The sequence below is a fragment of the Vanellus vanellus genome, assembly GCF_965231255.1.
Source record: "Vanellus vanellus genome assembly, chromosome: 1".
Lineage (NCBI taxonomy): Eukaryota > Metazoa > Chordata > Aves > Charadriiformes > Charadriidae > Vanellus > Vanellus vanellus.
Genome location: NC_138905.1, coordinates 103,336,759 through 103,356,910, shown reverse-complemented (window position 1 = coordinate 103,356,910; position 20,152 = coordinate 103,336,759). Strand labels below are relative to the sequence as shown.

Genomic DNA, 20,152 nt, shown 5'->3' with positions numbered 1-20,152 from the left:
GGGAGCGAGGCTTAAAGTCACGTGTAAAAGATGGTTTCTAAAATTCTCTACGAAGCGTGGGCTTTGCTTAATTGTAAACTCTGATAAAGTAACCTGGTTTATGGCAAATCTGCCCCTTAGGATGGTCATATCACTTAAAAGAAGCTTGCTATCTGACTTTTGAAGGCTGCTGAGCTGGTAACTCACTGACTAAAAGCATAAACCCCATGATGTAAGGACTAATGCAGATGGGGGATTTTTCTTTCTTTATTTAATTATTTTAAACTGTGTTTGACTGGAATATTTCTCTTCAGTTTGCCTACTTCAAGAGCTAGCTTATTCAAAGTTGAGAAATAAATCAGCTTGGATACTGAAGAAGCAGGAAGGCTTGCTTTCCCCTTTTAATAAGTGAGGAAACCCCCTGAACTGAAGATATTGTAGCCCAGAAACACAGAATCCTGTGATCAGAAGCAGATTACTAGTACCTCTATGCTGAAAACCATGGTTTAATAAAAATCAAAACTTAGATTTGAGTTGCTGGGTGCACATCACATGCACACCCACCCACAGTGATTTTTACAAGATTTTTGCTCTCACAAAAGACATGATGTGACATGAACACTGAAAGACATTCTTTTGTGATGTCACAAGATCATGTGTTTTTTCTTAACATAAACCTGAATGAATGTACAGATGTATCTTTGCTTAGATATGGATAGTACCTTTGCAGTTTAAAAGGTGCCAGATAAAGAATATGTTCAACAGGTTTTCCAAATTACTCTGAATTTCACTTACTGTATAGGAAAACTGCCAGTATAAGCACAATATTAACCTTGATTACTTTAAATTTGGGGGGTGGTTGTGGTCTGCTTGCTGTTTTGACCATGCATAAGCCTCATGGTAGAAAAAACTTAAACTACTCTCATACTTCTGAACTATAGCTGAGTGATTATTTATGAGGTCTTGCACATGAAGACCTTGAAGCATGCCAGAGAGCAGAAGCAGATGGCGTAGCTGGGAGCCAGAGAGCTTTCTGGAGGTGAGCTTTTGTTCCACCTACAGCTGAGAAAACTGGAGATGGGAAACAAGACATGAGCCATAGAGGAAACTGAGTAATAGCTGGGTCCAAGATGTTAGTTCCTCCGATAGGGCTTATTTATTACCGTGTCTGCTAGCAGCTAGCAGGGAAGAGTTTTAAACTCATCCTTTGCACCATAGAATTGACTTCCACAAACTGGTGCGGAGGAAACATCTGTGGACGGAAAACATCCTGTAACAGATAATACAAGGAAAGAGAAGTGAACTGGCCTGCTCTGTACATGTTTATATTGCAGGTATAATGCAATGTCTGTGCAATTGATGTAGGAGTTGTTGATGTCTCTTCTCTTTTCCACTTATAAGGAATGTGATATGAACAGTTACCACTTCAGCTTCCTGATTCTGGAAACAGCACTGATGCCGCTTGTTCTCCTTCTTTCTTCTCTTTACCTTTCCCATACAGTCCAAGTATCAGCAGTAGAGGTCAACACACCGGAGGAGATATTTGTGGAGAATGGGACAGACGCAAAGCTTCCATGCACATTTACATCTGTGGAAGTGATCAGCAGCGCAGCATCTGTTTCTTGGAGTTTTCAACCAGAGGGAGCCGCAACTCGTATCTCAGTAAGGAATGGCTGTAGGGGAGCAAACCTGGGAGGGGAGGCTGTGATAAGTGTGCAGAAATCTTCTAGTCGGTTCTGAGGAGCAAGCAAATATGGATTGGAGCCTCCTTCCGTGTGTCTTGTCTCCATCATTGTGATTTTAGGGGGGCTTTTAGAGTTGTTTAAAAGTATTGTTATTCTAGGTCTCTGCAAAGGCTGCAGTGTGCAGCAGCTGTAAAATATACTAGTACTTTGTTAGAGGAGAGGAGTGATGGTGTGGTAGCAGTATGTATGAAGTAGATGAGCATCTAGGAATCATTTAAATTCTATATTCTCCTGCACTTGAAATGAGCTGTTGAGCTGTGCATTGAAAGATAGCGGTCACAGAATTTGAATTACCACTATTACAGTGTTATATTGTGTATTGTGCGTGTTGCTTATTTTCTGCTTGTGTACTGTTTAGCCTCTGTTTGAAAGGGCTTAAAATAAGACCAGTCTCCCTGGTTTCAGAACAGAATTGAATTGCTAAAATCAGTAAGCAATTACATCCTCTTATCTAGTTATTTGATGAGTAAAAAATCAGCCTAGCAAGCAACTTAGGCTAATAATTGCCATCATGCATTTCCTGTATGTTGAGCCCTAGTGTGCTCAGATCCTTTGGGTAGGAATCATCAAAGAAGGGGCTTTGGTAGGTTGTTAGCTGTCTTCTTCCTCTGTTGCATAAGCTGCGCATGTCTCAGTCTGAGTTCTCTGACACTTCTGCTTTCCTCTTATTCCTTGCCCTGAGCCAGAATTTGGAGGAGGCAGAATAAGGGACTCTGGGGCAGCAGGGAAGGTGTGGGGGGGGGACAGCAGGTTGCTCAGCCTGTCAGCGTTTGTCTCCTCCCCACTGCTGCAGATGTGAGATCATTTAAACTCTAGAAGCCCTTCAATGCTCAGAATAGAGACGGTCCAAAACAGTGTGTGAGCATCTTGCTCAATTATGTAGAGCTCTGAGGAATCAGCTTCTGAACTCTCAGTGAATAAAAATTTAGTTTTGAAAAGGGACCTCTTCTCTTTCGGAAGCCAAAGCAGTTGCTGGGCAAAAGCTTAAGGAAGTAGGGCATATTTCCTGCCAATGTTGAACAGGATGGGTGAAAAGAAGCCATCTGTTTGTATGTTTTCCACTCCCCATAGAAAAATCCACCACATATCCTGTTTTGCCCTTTCCATTCCACATCACTGTCCAAACTCCTTACTGTAGAAATACAACTTCAGGACATAACATCTTTTTGGAAGTGAAGTCAATTCAGACATTCTACCTAGATGTAGTTATCAGCACTACTGAGGGAAAAGCAAATTTTCTTTGAGCAGAAGTGACCCAGCATGATCTGATGTTAATTCCCTGTCTCTTTTGAGGGCCTGGGGAAGGTATAGAGGAGAAGATGGGAAGATACTTTTTTTTTTTTTTTTTTATGAATCAGGGTCATGTCAATTACACAGCTTGGTGGGCATTAATTTGAAAGATTAGTCTCATGATCAGCTTAAGTCTGAGCTAAGTCTGTGCTTCTCCTGAAAAGGCCGGTCCTGTGCCTCTTTGGAATTGGGACTGGCAATCTTGTGGCCATGTGGGGAGGGTGACTTGACTGAAAGCTTCCCTTGCTTGTCCCCTTCCCCCTCCACATGCCTGGTTATAGAGACAGCTCTGCGTGAATGAAACATCTGATAATACCAGAGTTTCACAATCGGCTTAAACCAGTCTAAACCCATCAGCTTTAGGTTTCAAAAGAAGTCTCATGTAAATCACTTAATCATAGGCATGGAGTGACTTGAGTCACTTAGTTTGTGTTTCAGGACGTATTTTACTTTATGATTTCTCCTCCCCCAGGTGAGCATACCTAGAGAGCTAAGGGATCTGCCTCTTGCCTTCCAGACTTCCAGCTGGATGACTCCCCCCGTGCACAGGGGTGTGGTAATGTGTTGCCTCTGTGCTAGAGGCTATAATCCAGCTGGAAATGCTGCAGACTGATGCAGATTTCCTCTGAAATGTTGACAGATGAGGGTGTGCTAGCAGACTTCCTACCAGATGAGATAGTTCGTTGGATTTATGCTAGCCTGTAAACAACAAATAAGTGTCAGATTGACTGCAGCACGACAGATGGTCGTGTGCCTATACCTGATGTGGATAAGGTTTGTGCTGCCTGATATTCAGAGTGGGGGTCTGATAGAAAACATGTTGGAATGGCAAGCCTCAGATCAAGGGTAGGAACGGGAAAAGAGATGGGAGATGAGTTGAATGGCTTGTAGCCAGTTTGTTCTGTGTCAGAGAAACTGCTTCATAAAGAAGGCTGTAGCAAGAGGAAGCTGGAATATTGTCTTAAGTTTCTTTAACCATGCTCTGGAGACTGAACTGAAGAGAGTTCGAGTTGATTCTTGGTTGAGTTAAGGTTGTCACTCTCTCTTTCAGTATGTGAAATTAAGAATGAATGTGCCTCTGCAATACAGCCTTGATCCCTCTCATAGGGTTGATGGCCAGTGTTCAAACATCCCATGTGTTTGAAAGCAGAGTTGTCCTGTAGAGGTCTATGCACTTCTACTGCTGTAAATTCCGATTTTGTTCAGGTATAGTGAGGAAATAAGAAGTTTCTCCTCAGACTGTACTAAACAGGTTCATTCTTCAAGGATTTTTGGTCATGTCTAGGGAGTGCAGGGCCAATGTGGAACTTAGTCACCTAAAAACTGGGAAACAGTTATATTTAGTTACTGTGAAAGTTTCTGGAAAACAGATAGGTGTGCTCTGAACTGCTGATGGGATTTTTTTGGGGGTGGAGGGAAAGAGAGTATTGCAACTTCAGCACAGCTAAATTAACGTGCAAGTAACACACAGCAAAACATGACAGGAAACTTGGTATCCTTTTCCCACTAGGATGCAGAAGGCTTCCTGTGCCTGAAAGACAGATGGCTGTGATCCAGAACTGTTTTATGCTTTAATTATTCCCAGGTTAACAGCCTTTTTCTTTTTCCCCCACCTCCTTGTCTGCGAAACCCCATGTCCCCCAAAACAGGAAAAAAAAACCCAAACAGTCCAACCACAAAACAAAATAAAACCAATAGAAGACTGAAACTTGCGGTCTGTCGTGCTAGTATGCTTGAGGTACAAGCCATAGCATGGTTATGTCATCAAGAGGCAACAAGCCAGACTAAAGTGGTGAGGCAGGAGGAAAAAAAATCTCAAATACTAGCTGTGTATAATACAGTGGATTCTGGGAGAATGCTGTAATAGTGAGAGAAGCATCATAGCTCTGTATTCTCTAATTGGATTGTTCTTATATCCTCTTTTCCTTGACTACAGTTTTTCTATTACTTTAATGGAAAGCCATACCCTGGAAAGGACATACCATTTAAAGACAGGATCACTTGGGCTGGAGATCTTAACAAGAAAGATGCTTCTATCAGTATATCAAACATGCAGTTCCGGGACAACGGCACTTACATTTGTGATGTCAAGAACCCACCTGACATTGTTGTCAAACCAGGAGAAATACGAGTTAGAGTTGTGGAGAAAGGTATTCACCCTATATGATTTCTTTTCTTGTCTTTTTTTTTTTTCCCTTCTGTCTCTGTATCACTTTTCTTGGGGGTGGGGAGTAGCCCAGAGGGAACAACTGTCTTTTTAATTCTCTTCTTCTAGGTCCTAATAATCAAACCAATATTCTGTCAGCTGTTTAAAACACTAAATTTAATACTCTTTCCCTCTATACCCACTAATTCCTATGCTTTTAACAAGTATTAGCAAAAGCTGATGGAAGCCTTGATGAAAACCCATCTTCTCATTTCAAAGTCCTATGAATTTTTTTTTTCTGTGTTACGCTACGCGAAGGGTTAGGATGACTTGAAATCTGGGAATTAAGGAGAGAAAGTGGCTGACACTTCTTTTTGGAACCCATCCAGTATATATACTGGGAAACAAAACAAATAATCTGGCCCGAGCATGTATTTGACAGACATTGAGATGTGACTGTCTTTGATGTGAAGGTGTTTGTGTTGGATGTGCATTCAGTCTCTTTTACTTGGATGTTCTTACAGTGTCCACAGTGACACTTGTAAACTGTGAGGGCTGGCTACCTGCAGTCGTTTAAAGCTTCTGATTAGCATTTGGCAACAATGATCACAGTTCAAGAGCACTTACATTCTGCATGTCGATTTGGCTCTCTATTTCCCTTGGCCATCCAAAACATTTGATAGTTCTAGCTAAGCTGGAAGTCAGCCAAAGCGTGACTGTTCCTACAATGAAATGGTTCTTACAGTGATCAGATTTCCAAATTTATATTTAATAACGACAGGAATAAATGTTGAATTCATAAAAGTCAGTGCTGATACAGCTATTCCATTAGATTTTGATATGTTAGGGAAGATATCTACGTGTATACTCCAATTAGAATGATACTGCTGCTATAACAGGTGTGTATCCCTGCACATGAGGTCATTCTGTGTACTTATGTAGCCAAGGTCTATATCTAACCCTTCTCTTCACAGAACAGTTTGAGTTGGATGGGACGTCCGGAGGTCCTGCCATCACTTAGAACTTTTTGATTCTTGGAAGTTTGAAGTCTATATCAAATAGGGTCGGTTTATTTTCTTACAATGTATTGATAGTCTCTATGAAGAAGCAGTAAAGCAACTGCTGGTTTGGCAAAGTCAGGCTGTCTGGGCAAAGCCTCTTCAGATTTTAACCCAGGTTAAGCAAATGAGGACTGACTTCAGTACGTTAATTTAGCTGATATTTTTCAACAGATTTGCATGCCGGCTTCCCCATAGGTGGTGGAGCATCTGGACAAGAGAATCTCACTGTTTCTGAACGGAACCCTGTATTGGCACTACTTCTCATCATCAGAAAAACGCTGCAACAATTTTCTTCAAGTTCTTAGGAAGATCTTGAAAACAGGTTTTCAAGCTATAGCTGTAATGTTGTCTTGCATTCTGACTTTACCTGGAAGTACTGCTCTTGTAATAGGTTGTAACTCATCCTGAACTGAACTGGAGAAATTTTTTCAATTGAAATAAGTAAATGTTGACTCTTGTGCATATTTTTTTTTTTTACTATGTATACATTTAATTGTTCTGAATCATATGTCTGGTGTTATAAACTGTTCAAAGCCACATACATACTTTACACATTTAAATGATCTCAGATGCTTGGTTAGCCTTAGATTTTGGATTAAACATGTAATAAGTTCCAGGGTGGCTTAACTGTTTAAAATTGCCAAGCTAACTCAGCTGATTTTCACTGCAGTATCTACATAGTATTTGCACAAAGAGCTCCATCGACTACGTTGGAAGAATCCTACTGGCAGGAATGAGAAGCAAGACTGTTCTTTCACAAGTCCATCTGAATCTGTAAAGGACTACTAAATAACAGAAATTTGTAGGGAATTCCAAGTCCTTACATTAGGGTGCCCCTACTTGTAATAGGAAGCTACTTAACACAAGCTGTCTTGAGCACGTTGTTATCTGGAGGTCTTTGATCTGAACTCTCATGGGGGAAAAAATTAGAATTGTCATATGAAAATACTAGCAGCAATGGAAAACTTCAGTTTCTTGTGTATTTGATAAAACTGATACTAACACGCAAATTTCAGCGCAAATGGAAGTTGCTTTTAATTATGGTGATATTTAGTGAAAAGTGTTCTTTGAAAGGCTGGATTTTTGGCTTGTGTTAAGCTATTAACTTAATGTTAGCTTTCAGAGCTGGTGTTTGGTTATGTAGCTGGGACTGTCTGTTACAATGGAGTCATTGGCTGCTCTGCAAGTACTTACGAGGGATTCATGTAGCTGTGGAATGCTGAAAAATATAAGAAAAACTGGGGGGTGACATTCTTCAGCTGAAGTATGTGGTCATAAAGTTGTGTGAGCTTTTCTATAGTCTGTTGGACCATGTTCTGAGAGGCAATAAAGCCAGACTCTAGTTTCACATGCAAACAGTTGCATTTTTTTATACAGTCTTAAAAACCTATGTCAACAGAACATAACTGCTGTCCTTTACTCAAATTCAACCATCCCCAAAACCTCACCTGAGTCAAAGAAATCACCAAACTCTCAGATTAGATAGTGCCAAATTTCTGCAGACACTCTTTCAGCAGACACTCGGCACTGTAGCTTTGGGTTGCCGCTTACTTTCTTGCTCTGAAAAAGTGTGTGTGTGTTTGTTTTTTTTTCTTGTGTACAAGGCAACAGGTGGTCTGCTAACAGAAATGCAGGTCTGTTTTGATGTTTTTGCAGACAGTTATTTTTGCACTTGGAAAGGTGAAAAAGCACAGAAACTTGGGAACTCCTACTTCTTATATACCCCCAAATAAATGTGTTTGTCTCTGCATGGGGCTCAAACACAATCTCAGTCTTCTGTACCTGAAAAGTATTACCATTTGTAGGACTCCCTTCCTTAATAGTGGATGGATCTCTGGGCTGCCAAAAGGTTCTGGAAAGAAGGAATGTCTTCCTCTAAATTGCGGCACACCTGTCTCCATCTTTAATTTCTTACTAAGACTCTGAATTACTGTGTTGTTATGAATTGCCATCTAACACTGGAGAGCTAGGAAAGCTGCTGATGCAATATTTGGCCAAATGATGGTATGATCAGTGAAACGGCTAGAGATCAGGTAGCCTTTTTGAAAGTTAATGAACTCAAAATGAACAGTACTAAATGTAAGCCCTGTTTTCTTAGTATGATGCCCCTGCTTCAGGTTACTGTGTTGTGCTGCTCCCTTCTAGGTCTAGTATGTCCAAATGGGCTTTGCCTACAGACTGCAAACTTTCTGGGAATGCTTTGTATAAGCATGGTTTGTGGTCCTTGCTGGAATGAGTCCAGCAAAGGGGAGACTAAGAGGATTAAGGGACTGGGCCACCTTTCATATGAGGAGAAGCTGAGAGAGTGGGATTGTCTAGCCTGCAAAAGAGAAGAAAGGCTCAGGGAGAGCCTCTCACTGGGTATTTATGTACATTGATAGGATCTAAAGAAGACCGAGACAGGTTCTTCAGTGGTGCCTAGTGACAGGACAAGAGACAATGGGCATAAGCTGAAACACAGGAAATTCTGTCTGTGTTAGAAAACACATTTTTACTGTGGTTGAACACTGGAATAGGTTGCCTAAAGAGCTTATGGAGTCTCCCATTCTTGGAGATAGTCAAAACCAAACTGGGCAGAGTGTTGAGCAAACTGTGATAGTTGACCCTGCTTGAGCAGGGGGTTGGACTAGCCAATCTCAAGACTTCCCTTCCAACCTCAACAATTCTGTGATGATCAGATGCAGGTATCTGAGAAAGATTTTTCTGTGTAAGATGTTTTACGTGCCAGATGTTACACTGATTCACTTGCATTTGGTGCAAGCAGCTAGTGTAGCATGGGGTCTTGTGAGAAACCCTCTGGTCTGAGGTGTTCCTTCCATTAATCACAATGGGGAGGAGGGGAGGGACTTCATTTCTTACTGGGAAAAGCTATGACAGTAGTCTGTGTGTTCTTTCCTTTGTAAGTCATTTGTACTCATTCTCTGATTGGCTTTTATTTCTGTCTGCTCTTTCTTGGCCTGCCCTCCCCCAAAATTATATTGGGGAAAATGTGAGTAAAGCAATGCTGTGTTCCTATAAGCATATTTCTAACATCATACAATGATCTTGACTTAAGAAGGGAAAGAATGACTCTAAAAATGTATAGAGATGTATTTTGAGACACCAGAATCACGTATACTCACTCTTAAGAGACATCATGTGTAGTAACTAGGCTGTCTGCTGCATGCTGCCCAGAGAACATGCGCTCCGAGTTGGTTGGCAATGCGCTACGTTCAAATCTGCTTTCAAGCGTGCCTGCCTTTTCATGTTGACCTCGCTGGGAATGGCCAGATGAGTGTAACACGTCCCCCCTCTCCCCCCCAGATACAAAATGAGACAGGGTTGTCCTCATTTTCACTTGTGTTCCCTGACACGTGAAAATTCTTGGTTCAATATAAACTCTCTTCTGAAGGACGGTGAGATTAAGAACACTCTTGGTGTGTGCTCTGTTCATATGTTATTCTGCTGGCTGCTTGCTATCACTACCACTTAGGCTGCATGTTATAATTCCTGGATATTACTTTAGTGCCTTCTGCTCTAAACGAATCCAAGGTCAAGAGTATTTGTGGTTTGCACTTCTGTTAATCAGGGAATGCAGAAGAGTTGAATGTTTTCTCCCTTCTCTCCCCAGACAGCCTGCCTGCGTTCCCCATTGCCATGGTGGCAGGGATAGTCATCGGTACGGTTACAGGTCTCTCACCGCTCATCTCTATTGTCGTGTGTCTTGTCATCAGAAAGAACAACTCTAAAAAACGATACTCTGGGTAAGAGATCTCCCTCCTCACCTATGGATGATGTGAGGAACAGCAGCAGGATCAGAGGGAGGGCTTAGAGGGGGGTAGGAGTTGTTTCAGCCAAGTCTTGGCAGCCATGGCTAGAGATAGGGTATGGCCATGTGGAACACTGGTCATCTGCCTATAATGATTACCTTTGTACTGTGCTTGAAAAGACCTACTGACCATGAGTCGCACCCAAAAATCACTAAAAGTTGGAGCTGATCCCCAGCCACAAGCGTATATGCCCTACGAACATTTAATCCACGATCCCCTAGCTCTCTTCTGTTCCCCTTCCCTCGAGCCCTGCTTCCCCCTAACACCCTCCACCCCAAAGGAAAAGTGCCACACGTGCACTGTTAAGGAATGCTCTGTGGTGAGATTAAGACTGGGTTTTTTAGTTACCAGTGTCTGGCTCCTGAGCCTGGAGTATAATCGCCAAAACCCCGTTCATCACCACACTTCAAAGTAAGGGAGGAGTATCCACTCCGCATCCATTCTCATACACTGTCTGTTTTTCTGTTAACTGTTACCATCCCCACAAGGTTTTAAGTGTTAGGAGGATAACTCCAAAGTGAAGCACAGATCTTTGAGTGGACGTATGAAAAAGCAACAAGAACTAACAAAGGCAGACTTGAGTCCTGTTCTGATGGAGCTTGGTGCTGGCGGGGGAAGCACTTCCTTTTTTCTCCTCTAATTAGCTGGTAATTTGCTTCTATAAGAAAGAATGAAAATTATGTATGTAGTCTTAGAAATAAACCCCAAACCTATAACTTTCTTTTGTTCTTTTCCCAACAAATATTCCTGCTTCCTGCGGGTTCTTTGGGTTGCCTGTGGGATAAAAGAAAATAACTCCAAAAATAAACATGTGGGGATTTCTAAATTAAACTTTGCCCTGTCCTTTTCCCAGTTGGAGAGCTTAGAGAAAGTGAGTTGGCTATTGCCCAATGGTAAGGCTAAATATAGTGAAGGCAGTTGTGTGTGCTGTAAATTGTGTGGAAAGCCTGGTTTTACCTTTCTGCATGTGCCCTTCCCCTAAGAACTGAAAAGAAGCCTGCAGTGCCATGCACCAGCAGTGTGTGTGAGGCAGTCCACTTGCCTTGCTTTCCAGTGACCTGCTCTCCGGTGTCTTCCTGATGAAGGACACATGCTGGTGCTGAGCCTGGAGCAGTAGTTCGTGCACTGTAATTTCTTGTAGTAGATTTAACTACTCTCTCGGGAAAGTAATCTCTGAAGTTTAAATACTGCTTTCACTGACCATGCCAGCTCTGCATGACGTGTAAAGAGAAACCAAGCGTGCTGTGACCCCCTCCAAACTTACAGACTCTCTTCTACGTGATGCTAACCCAGTGTGTGGTGGTGGTGCTGATGAGATGCACTTACTTCTAGATAACCATTCTTCCTTGAACTGAGGTGGGCTGGGGCACTGCGCGGCATCTGGAACCCCTGCATGGCCAGTCTCCATTCATGCTCTGACTTTGGTGTTTTTTTGTTTGTTTTTTTTTTTTTTTTTTCTTTCTGCCTGGGTGTGCTGGGATCGGATCCTGCTTACCTTCCTCTCCTTACAGAGATCCTGATATAGACGCCAGATTGGGAATGTAACAGGGCTGGGTCTTCTCTTCCAGTCCCACTAGACACCATGGTAACTAATCAAGTTGGTGGTTGCTGTTAATACCTGTGTGTGTGTGTGTGTGTGTACACATTTCCTCTTCCTTTGCTGACTAACCAGCTAGCTCTCTACTAACATAACTTCACTGTAATTTGTGCTGGAATCTGTTGGCAAAGGGATGATGCATTTCACTGGGTGCTTGGGTTTCATTGTCTCATGTCTAACTGGGGTGGGATTGCTGCTTATCCCGGGTGGTGTCCCTCCATCTCTTCCAACAGTGAACTTGCCAGTGCATTGACTAAAGCACAGGGAAATTCAGAGCCCCTTCTGTGTCAAAATAAAGTAAATTCCCTATAAGCGTTCCTCTGGCTCAGACAGCTTGGGTGTTTGAAAACCTGTGGGGATCTAAGTGCATTGGTTGTTTAAACCTGCATTATGACTTTTAGATAGTGTAGATCTGAGGAATTTTGTGAAAAAAGCAAACAATTCACAATTACATCATTTTGATAACAGAAGGGCTGCTTTGTCTCTGTTTGAGACCCTGGAAGCCCCTTGCCGTGATGGCTGGGAGCAGTTTGTTGGGTTTTTTTTTCTTACTGCTGCAGGTATGAGGAGCTAAGTCTTCTGTGCTTAGACTTACCACAGCATAAAAAATGATTGCCCTGTGAGGAAGTGGTCTGCTTAATGTCACTGTCCTCATTTGTTTGTTTCTGTACTTGCTTCGTACACTGTCTGTCTATAAAGACTGGGGGAAAAGGATGCCTGGTGGTCAAAGGGTTGTGATAGCAAAGGGAACTCCTGTGTCTACTGTCAAGGAGGTGGCTAGTTTTCTTTCCTGGGTGCTTGGGTGCGAGGAGGTAGACCTAGCATGTAGACACCCATTACTGCGTTGCCCAGAAGCTACTGACGTTAAGTTGAAGGGCATTTTCTCATATACTTAGCTCTGTGGTATTCATTTCTCTCTCTGTCACTGGCTTGTTTACCTTTCAGTCCTGCTTTAGCCAGAGGGAAAGAAGCAAACAGAGAGTGAAAACAGCCAACCTTCTTTTAGGGGTGTTGGGTCTCACCACAAGACAGTATTCTTGTTTGAAAAACAATATTTGCCTGATGAGACATTCAAGTAGCTATATCAGGGCACATAGCTTATGTGTCACGTGTGACTCTTACAGTAATTTCTCCAGAAACTAGTGTCTGTTGTGACTGGGCAGAATTATTTTGGGATTGTAGCCTAACCAAACGCAAGGGAACTAATGTAGAGTTTGGTAGGAAGTACCTTTCTGGGACGGAGAGCTGGTGGCTCTTGCAAGTGTTAGCTCTAACTGTAGCACTGGTATAACGCTTGCCTCAGTGACTGCAACTATTTAGCTTATAGTTAGAAGATAATTGCTGTTTACTGCTGTTGACTGAGTCTGAAGGCTCAGTGAAGAAAACATGGCTTTAGACAGGTTGGGTTGAATGGTAACATATAGGGAACAGGGGGTTTGGAGGAGCTGCTGTGCTGTCTTAATAGTTGCTCTGTCATGTTGCTTACCAGCGAGACTCTGGGAGGAAGGATAGAGAAATGTCTGGGGAGAGATGAGCATTATGTGTGTTTATTTCAGAGTCTGTTATGTTCATTTTTACTTTGGCGTAATCTGCCACATTCATCTTGCCATCCGTCACTCGTTTTTTGTTTTTTTGTTCTTTTTTTTTATTATTTGTGTGCCTCTTGAACATTGTCGTGCAAACTCTGCTCTGCCACCTCGTCAGCTGCAGTACATCTGAGAGCTTGATGTCACCGGTTAAGCAGGCTCCACAGAAGTCGCCCTCCGACACAGAGGGTCTGGTAAACAGCGTGCCCGCCAGATCACACCAGGTAAACTGCTTCCAGCTGCTTCCTGAAGCAGGATCGTCCTAGAGTGTGGGGGAGATGGTACGGAAAAGTTAAAGGCAGGGTGGGTCACATGAATTAGGTGCTGTCTGATAAGGTGATGAGGGCTGGGGGGTAAAAGTGTCTGCTTCAAAGAAACGATGGGCTGGGACAGGTGAACTCTTCCATAGAATGCTTAGTGCAATTGAAAGAATAGCATCTTGATATTACTTGAGAGGGAGGTTTATGCCCTTTTTTTACTAATGTATAAAAAAGTTGGTTCTGATCTTGTGTGTCATTGTACGCAAGCGGTAGTGAAGTGCAAGGATGAGAGCCCGGCAAGGATGAGGAGTGGGCAGTGGGCAGCTGTTTAATGTAGAAACAACATTTTTACTGGGTGTGTAATCACCCCATAAAGTTACCTAATCTGTTCTGGGATTGTAATGGGGAGGAATTTTTCTTGCTCTCTCATCACTGTGACGGTGCCTGCCCTGTGGCATGTTCTTCCTTCACAAGGAAATGAGCCAGCGCAGTTCAAACACTGACCAGCGATGATTAGTTTGAAGATGATTCTTGCTGCTGAGAGCTCTCCTCTGCTGAGCCACCCAACTTTTGTGGGCTTGAAATTGTCACGCTTTGTCTTGTGCTTGCTGCTGTTGGCAAAGTTCTGCTGACTTTGAAGGAAAAAGGTGGCTCTTATCCAGACTTAACATCCCATGGGAAATTAGTCAGCGGGGAGAGAGCATGAGTCAGACAGGGATTCTATGTAATATATGATTACCTGTTAACAGTGTACATGATTTCCTTATTTGTAAGCTCTTTCTTACCTCTTGATTTGTGTATTCCCAACAATTTTCTTGTGGAGATACGGATCCTGAGTGAGTTTAAGTCTGAAATGGACTTTTGTCTTAATTTGCTACCTTTTAGCAAGTGGCTGCAGAGTAGTGTGTGAACCGATGGGTTTCTAAATCAGGGTTAATACCTGGTTTCTTAATTTCTCCTGACAAAATAATGGAGATGTGTGTTAATGTGTTAACACTGCAGGAACAAAATACAGTGTTAACAGTGAGCTGGATAAAGTCAAAGTCCCTACTCTGTTGGGCTTCCAGGCTGGTTTTGAAATGCATCTTGTTCCTGGCAGATGCAGTATTTCCAGAGTTTTAGCACATAGGCCCACAAAGCTACCTACTGACTTCAGAGAACAGTCATTCTCTGAACATAAAGGCAATATACTCAATTTATAGGATTTAAAAATAGTTCAGATTTTGACTGGAGTGGGTCTAGTAGCAGCGAGCTGCCTATAAAGGCCTACATAAAGCTCATCTTTTCTAGTTCATAGGAGGGGCTTCTAGAATGGGTGAAAGACACGGGTGATTGCCACCTCCCCCATCACTCAAAAAAAAAAAAAAAAAAAAAGAAGAAAAAGAAAAAAAAAGCTTATGTGTGGGATGTATGCTGCAGTAGCTGTTGGATTCAACTAGTCAACTTCCATAGGTCAGAAGACCAAGATGTTTTATCTAATTACTGTTGTGGTATGAAGCAATACATGCAAGTGCCCTGAGAGCTACATGGAGGAAGAGTTTTGCTGTTCTGTGCTTACATCTTGAAAGCAGAAATACTTTTTTATCTTCTCTGTAATGTTTTGGTGTGAAAACTTACTGTGTCATCAGCCTTCCATGTCCCCAGTGTTCTGGGTCTCAGTGTACAGGAAGGAACATGTCAGAGTAAATCTATCTCAGAATTGGTGTGCTTTTGCCCTCCTGTAGTCACTTCAGTCCGCTTATTCCTTGACAGAGTCCTCCAGGGTCTTCCCACAGGTAAGTTCCTAAAGGAAAACCCGAAGTGTGAACACTCCTGACCTGAAAGGAAAAAATATTGGAAATGGTTTTTGTTTTGTTTAGTTTTTTAGTTTTTGAATCTCTTTTGTCAGACAAAGAGAGCTTTGTCTGGATTTTCATTTCTGGGCAAACATTTGTAGCAGCAAGTGGTTCCTCTACCTTCTGTTAAGCATTTGCCCCATCTTTACAGAACAGCAAGTAAACATATTTACTTTTCTTTAAAAAGATCCACGATAAAATTAGGGTAGATCAGACTTTGAACAGATGGTTTAAATCAGTGAGGAAACTAACTTTCAATTGATTACACTTATATTTTTAACTTCTAGCCATTTTTTTTTAAAGCGTGATATCAACATGCAAATTGATATATTTGAAGTCTAGCATCACGTATAAGTAAAACCTGATATTTCTTGGTAATCAAGAAATTAGTTGTAGCATTCAAGCTTTTGAGCTGTTGTGTAGGTGGAATGCTGATATTCAGCAGAATCTGTTCCCAGAAGCTGTTGCAGGCTGCTTGATGATTCAGGCACACGTTTGTGCCTTGGATTGCCTGGCAGGTATAGACCAGTGGTTCACACAGTCAGTGCTGCGGGCAAACAGTAAAGGCCTGGGGGCTTCCTTGTAGCCGTTTACGTGGTAGGATGTGTAGGAAGTGACCGAATGCTTCGTGCTTCACTGGTGAAGGAGAACTGTGAATACAAATACACAACCCCTGCTTCTGCAAGTTAAAAACAGTAATACAGGTGTTCACTCTCAAAGAGTTGCATTTAAATTGGATTTATTAAGTGAGGTTTTTTCTTTTTGTTATTTATGTGTCAGTTTAAGAATCAGTGATGAAGTATTGTCCACATCACTTCTCAGCTGCAAGCGCACTTGAGCCTGCACTTCCTTTGTGTGCAAGTTTATCAGGTGTGGATCTGGCTTTCTGGAGTGCCCCAGAATGCAGAAAGTATGCAGATCTGATTCTGTGAAATTCAATTGGTTCAATCAATTCCACTTGTTTTCACTGTGTCTTCCGTCTCAGCAGGTATGTTCTGTCCTGTCAAATTTGTTATGTGGTGTTTCTTCTCCGTGCCATCGTTCCGTAGTGGCTCGTGTTCTACCATGACTGTTATTTGGGTGAGTGAGAAAAGCATTTCCAGGGAAGGCATGAACTATATGTGTTTCCCAGGTGGATTTCTGTGTTTAGCTAGTAATCTGGGTTGCAGCAAGCAAACTGGAAGGCAGATGTGTGTTGTTCCAAGATACGCTAACTCCAGGGTGACTGTCATTTGTCTTTGTGCTTAGCCAAGTATTCATTTCTGGGCAGGCTGAAGGACCACTGATCTTAAACTATAAGTTCCATAGAAGTGCATTTCTGATGTACAGAGCAGTATGGTATAGAGCTTCTAGGCGGATAGGTCTGTCTATGTAGAAGCGGGGAGCACTAAAGCTACATTAACTTAAGTGCAGATCTCTGGCTTTGCTCTTTCTGCTTTAAGACGTCCCCGAACAGGCTGTGTTCAAGCTCTGTTCCAGGCTTTAACTGGACCCCAGGACCCTGGGAAGGAACAGTTCATGGTGCCAGGAATCTTGACTTAAATTTCAGGTAAATTTCCTGGAGCTGGAATTTATGGTAGCTGCAACATCTTTCAGAATCTAAAAAATCTGAAAATACAGTAGACCACTGTTAGGCCATGCTGGTCTAACTTTGCAGTTCCTTTTTCTTTGCTGTAACTTGCAATTCATTACTTTGCTGATAAACTTTTAGCAAGGTATCAGTACACCTGCTACTCTTTTCCCTTTGGTTCTGAATAGAAAAATCGCAAGGCTTAGGGAAGTGCTGGGTCTTTTATGGCAGTGCTGGTCAGTCTTCTGGTTCTGAAGAGTCAGGATGAGTTTATTTGGGATTAGGTGAAAGTTCTGAATTGTTTAGACTTTTTTGAAGGTTTTACTTGTGGAAGAAGAGTCTTTACAAAGACTCAGATCACTGGAGATATCAAATGCTGGGAAAATGTCCCTGATGCTGATTATAATCTGCTGGAAAATCAGTTGGCAGCAAATCAAATAGATGGAGCATTATAGTAGATCCTGCTTTTCTCTGTGTTAGCTAGTCTATCACTTATTCAGGTGATAGTGAACTCATCCAGACAATGATAGCTTGGTTTGGATAGGTGATCACACTAGTCAGTCTGTCTACCACCACCTAATATGCTGGTTGCAGCAGAGTAACTATATTTAACCTGGCATAAAATTAGAATAGTGATAACTGATCCTCGTTGAACGCCTGTGGTAGAATATTGACCCATTAGGATTACTTGAAGAAAACTTTAACTGTCATAGTGAGTACTTTATGCGGTTATAGATTTTTTTTTTATTTTTTCTTTAACTGATAGGAAGTGGTCTCAAGCTGAATTTGTCATACCCTGGACCTATGGCTTCAAGCAGATGAGACTTCCAAAATTGCTTAAAAATAAAGAAAGGTCACTTTGCCTTGAAGTTTGTATGGACACTGCACTCTAATTGGAATTAGTAATGTAATAGTGATATAATGTTGGAGACCAGAACAACATGAGAGCCAGCAGTGGAAAAAGAAAAAAGAAAAGTGGCTCTAAGGAGACTTTAAATCTAGAATTTTCTGAGACATCAGTGTCTTTCTTGAACATTTCTTTAGTCTATTATTTATATTCAGCATTTTATATCTGCTCACAGGATTTCATCCTTCTGTCCATCTCCTTCCTCTACTTGTTTTCTTTATCACTTGGGAAATGCTTTACCTGGAAGCTAGAAACTTTGGTTTTAAACTAGCTCTGAAAGAGAACAAGGTAGTTAGCAGGTGCGTGCTTTGCTGTTGTGTTGTGGGGAAAACGGCAGTGCAGAAGTGTACCTATATGGTCCTTCAAGGACTTAATTTTCTGTACAGAAGGTCTCTCTTGATCTCTGGCCCCGATTGCTTTGGAAGATGGATGGAAGGATTTATGGATCAGCCCCATAGAGATGTTTTCTACTTTGGCAGGATACCAAAAGTCCTGGGGAGAAGGAGGCGGGAGAAATGCCCGTGAAGGTTACTTCTTCCTGAGGCATAAGGGAAACAGAAGCAGAGTTGAATAGATGAAGTGGTTTTGAAGCAAAAACTGCTAAAAAAGCCACACCCATACTAAAAGATTCTCTCCTTGTCATTTCCCCCACCCCCAAATAGGGCAGTCCCTTTCCTTCCTGCGTGGGCTGTGGGTGGGTGTCTGGCCTCTCCGCTGAGGTCACCTGGGAGGTGGTTGCAGCCTTCTGCTCTGGGCTCATGTCAATCAGGGTGAGCAGAGTGGGGGCTGCAGGTCAGACCTTTCCATAAAGCTCCCACCTGTCTTGTTGGGTACCTGCTCTTTATAGGCTGCAGTCCTGTCCTCAGCCAACCTCCAGTAGCCGCACTTTGCTTTCCTGTGGGCTGTGTTTTGGAGGACGTGGTGTTTTAGGAAGGCGCTGGCGTGTTTGCCTGCTCTGCTGAAAGATGCTGCTATAATGTCCTCCACTGCCCCCCAGCAAATATAAGGAAGGTGTGTGGCCGTGCCTGCCCAGGGTGGCTGTGGAGGCGCTCACTGCCTGCGTTGGCTTTAAAGTCAGGTAAGAATTCTGCATTACCGCACCATTTCCGTATTTTCTGGCTCGCTGCTGTGCAGGTCTTGATCCCATCATTTACTTGGGCAGTGACTGGCGTCATAAGGTGGCTGCAGGTTTGTTCTCTCCCTCGTTATCCGAGTGATACAGCTGTGCTGGGATTTCCAGGGCTTGAGTGGAAGTATGGGAGGTATACTCTGCTGTCTACTGGTAAATCTGTAGTCCAGTTCCTCTTGAAAAATATTAAATCTGGCATGCATCTCACTAAGCCATGTGTCTTCGCTCCATAGCATGTAAGAATTGCTGCTTTTCAGAACAAAGGATTCTGGATTTTGCTTTTTGTGAGAAGCAAGCAGCCATAACAGTATTAAAGGGAGGCAATGGTGCTATTTGACATGCTCCTGACAGGAGAAAGGTGGCAGACTAGAGGTCATTTGTAGGTGAGGGTTCATTCCACCTGCTTCGAAGTGCTGTTAGTGGTCATAAAAGCTCTGTGGTCTTGCTTTGGCTTTGGTCTTGCTGCAGCCCCTGCGGAAGCGAGGGGCAATATGACCTATTCTGAAAGATACTGATTGTGCTTTTTTTATTCTGTTCCCAGGGCCCAGTCATTTATGCGCAGTTAGATCACTCCGGAGGACAGCACAGCGACAAGATTAACAAGTCAGAGTCTGTGGTCTATGCTGATATTCGGAAGAACTGAGATGAGATCCTAAGCTATCCAAAAGAAAACACACATTCAGACTGGAATTGCTTGAACAAGATTTGACCCAGAGAACTCACATGTGGCCTTTGATGCCTAGGCTAGGACCAATGCATGTGCATACAGAGGGAAAGATATAGATGTATTGTGTGTAAATAGTCTATTTAATCGTACAGAAGTGAGACCAATGTTGCATGTTGAAATGCGGTAAGAATTTTGCTTATAAATTGCCAATATTCTTTTTTGTATCTTGTGTGACGAGAGAGAAAGTGAAAACTCGCATCACATTTTAAAAATATTTTTATCTCATTTATTAATGGAGAAACTGGAAGATGCCTGAAGATTCTAGATTGACCTGGAGATTCTTTTTTTTTTTTTTTTTGCTTATAGGGCCTAATTTCTTTTGTTGAGGTGTTCTTTATGTGTACAGGGTATCCACCTTTCCTCAGTCAGATTCTCAGTACAAACTGCCTTCTCATATAAAGTAGACAGTCTCACTTGGTCTTGTAAGCCAAATTGTGACTCCTAGCTATCAGAAGTGTATGTCTTAGCAGTGTAAGTGAAGGAAATGTTTAGGCCTACCTGACTTGTGTAA

At 42.3% G+C, this 20,152-nt stretch overlaps 1 protein-coding gene across 1 annotated transcript in view; it reads left to right on the top strand.

The window, feature by feature from the left end:
• Window positions 1–19,639, top strand: part of MPZL1 (myelin protein zero like 1) — a gene marked incomplete at its 5' end in the record, with an annotated part of 41,734 nt that extends 22,095 nt beyond the window's left edge. The window contains 5 exons of the mRNA XM_082498414.1: window positions 1,481–1,641; window positions 4,951–5,164; window positions 9,832–9,964; window positions 13,332–13,437; window positions 19,456–19,639. Coding sequence (XP_082354540.1) covers window positions 1,481–1,641; window positions 4,951–5,164; window positions 9,832–9,964; window positions 13,332–13,437; window positions 19,456–19,557 — 716 coding nt within the window. The 3' untranslated portion in view covers window positions 19,558–19,639. The remainder of the gene's footprint in view (window positions 1–1,480; window positions 1,642–4,950; window positions 5,165–9,831; window positions 9,965–13,331; window positions 13,438–19,455) is intronic.
• Between the last annotated feature and the right edge of the window lie 513 nt (window positions 19,640–20,152).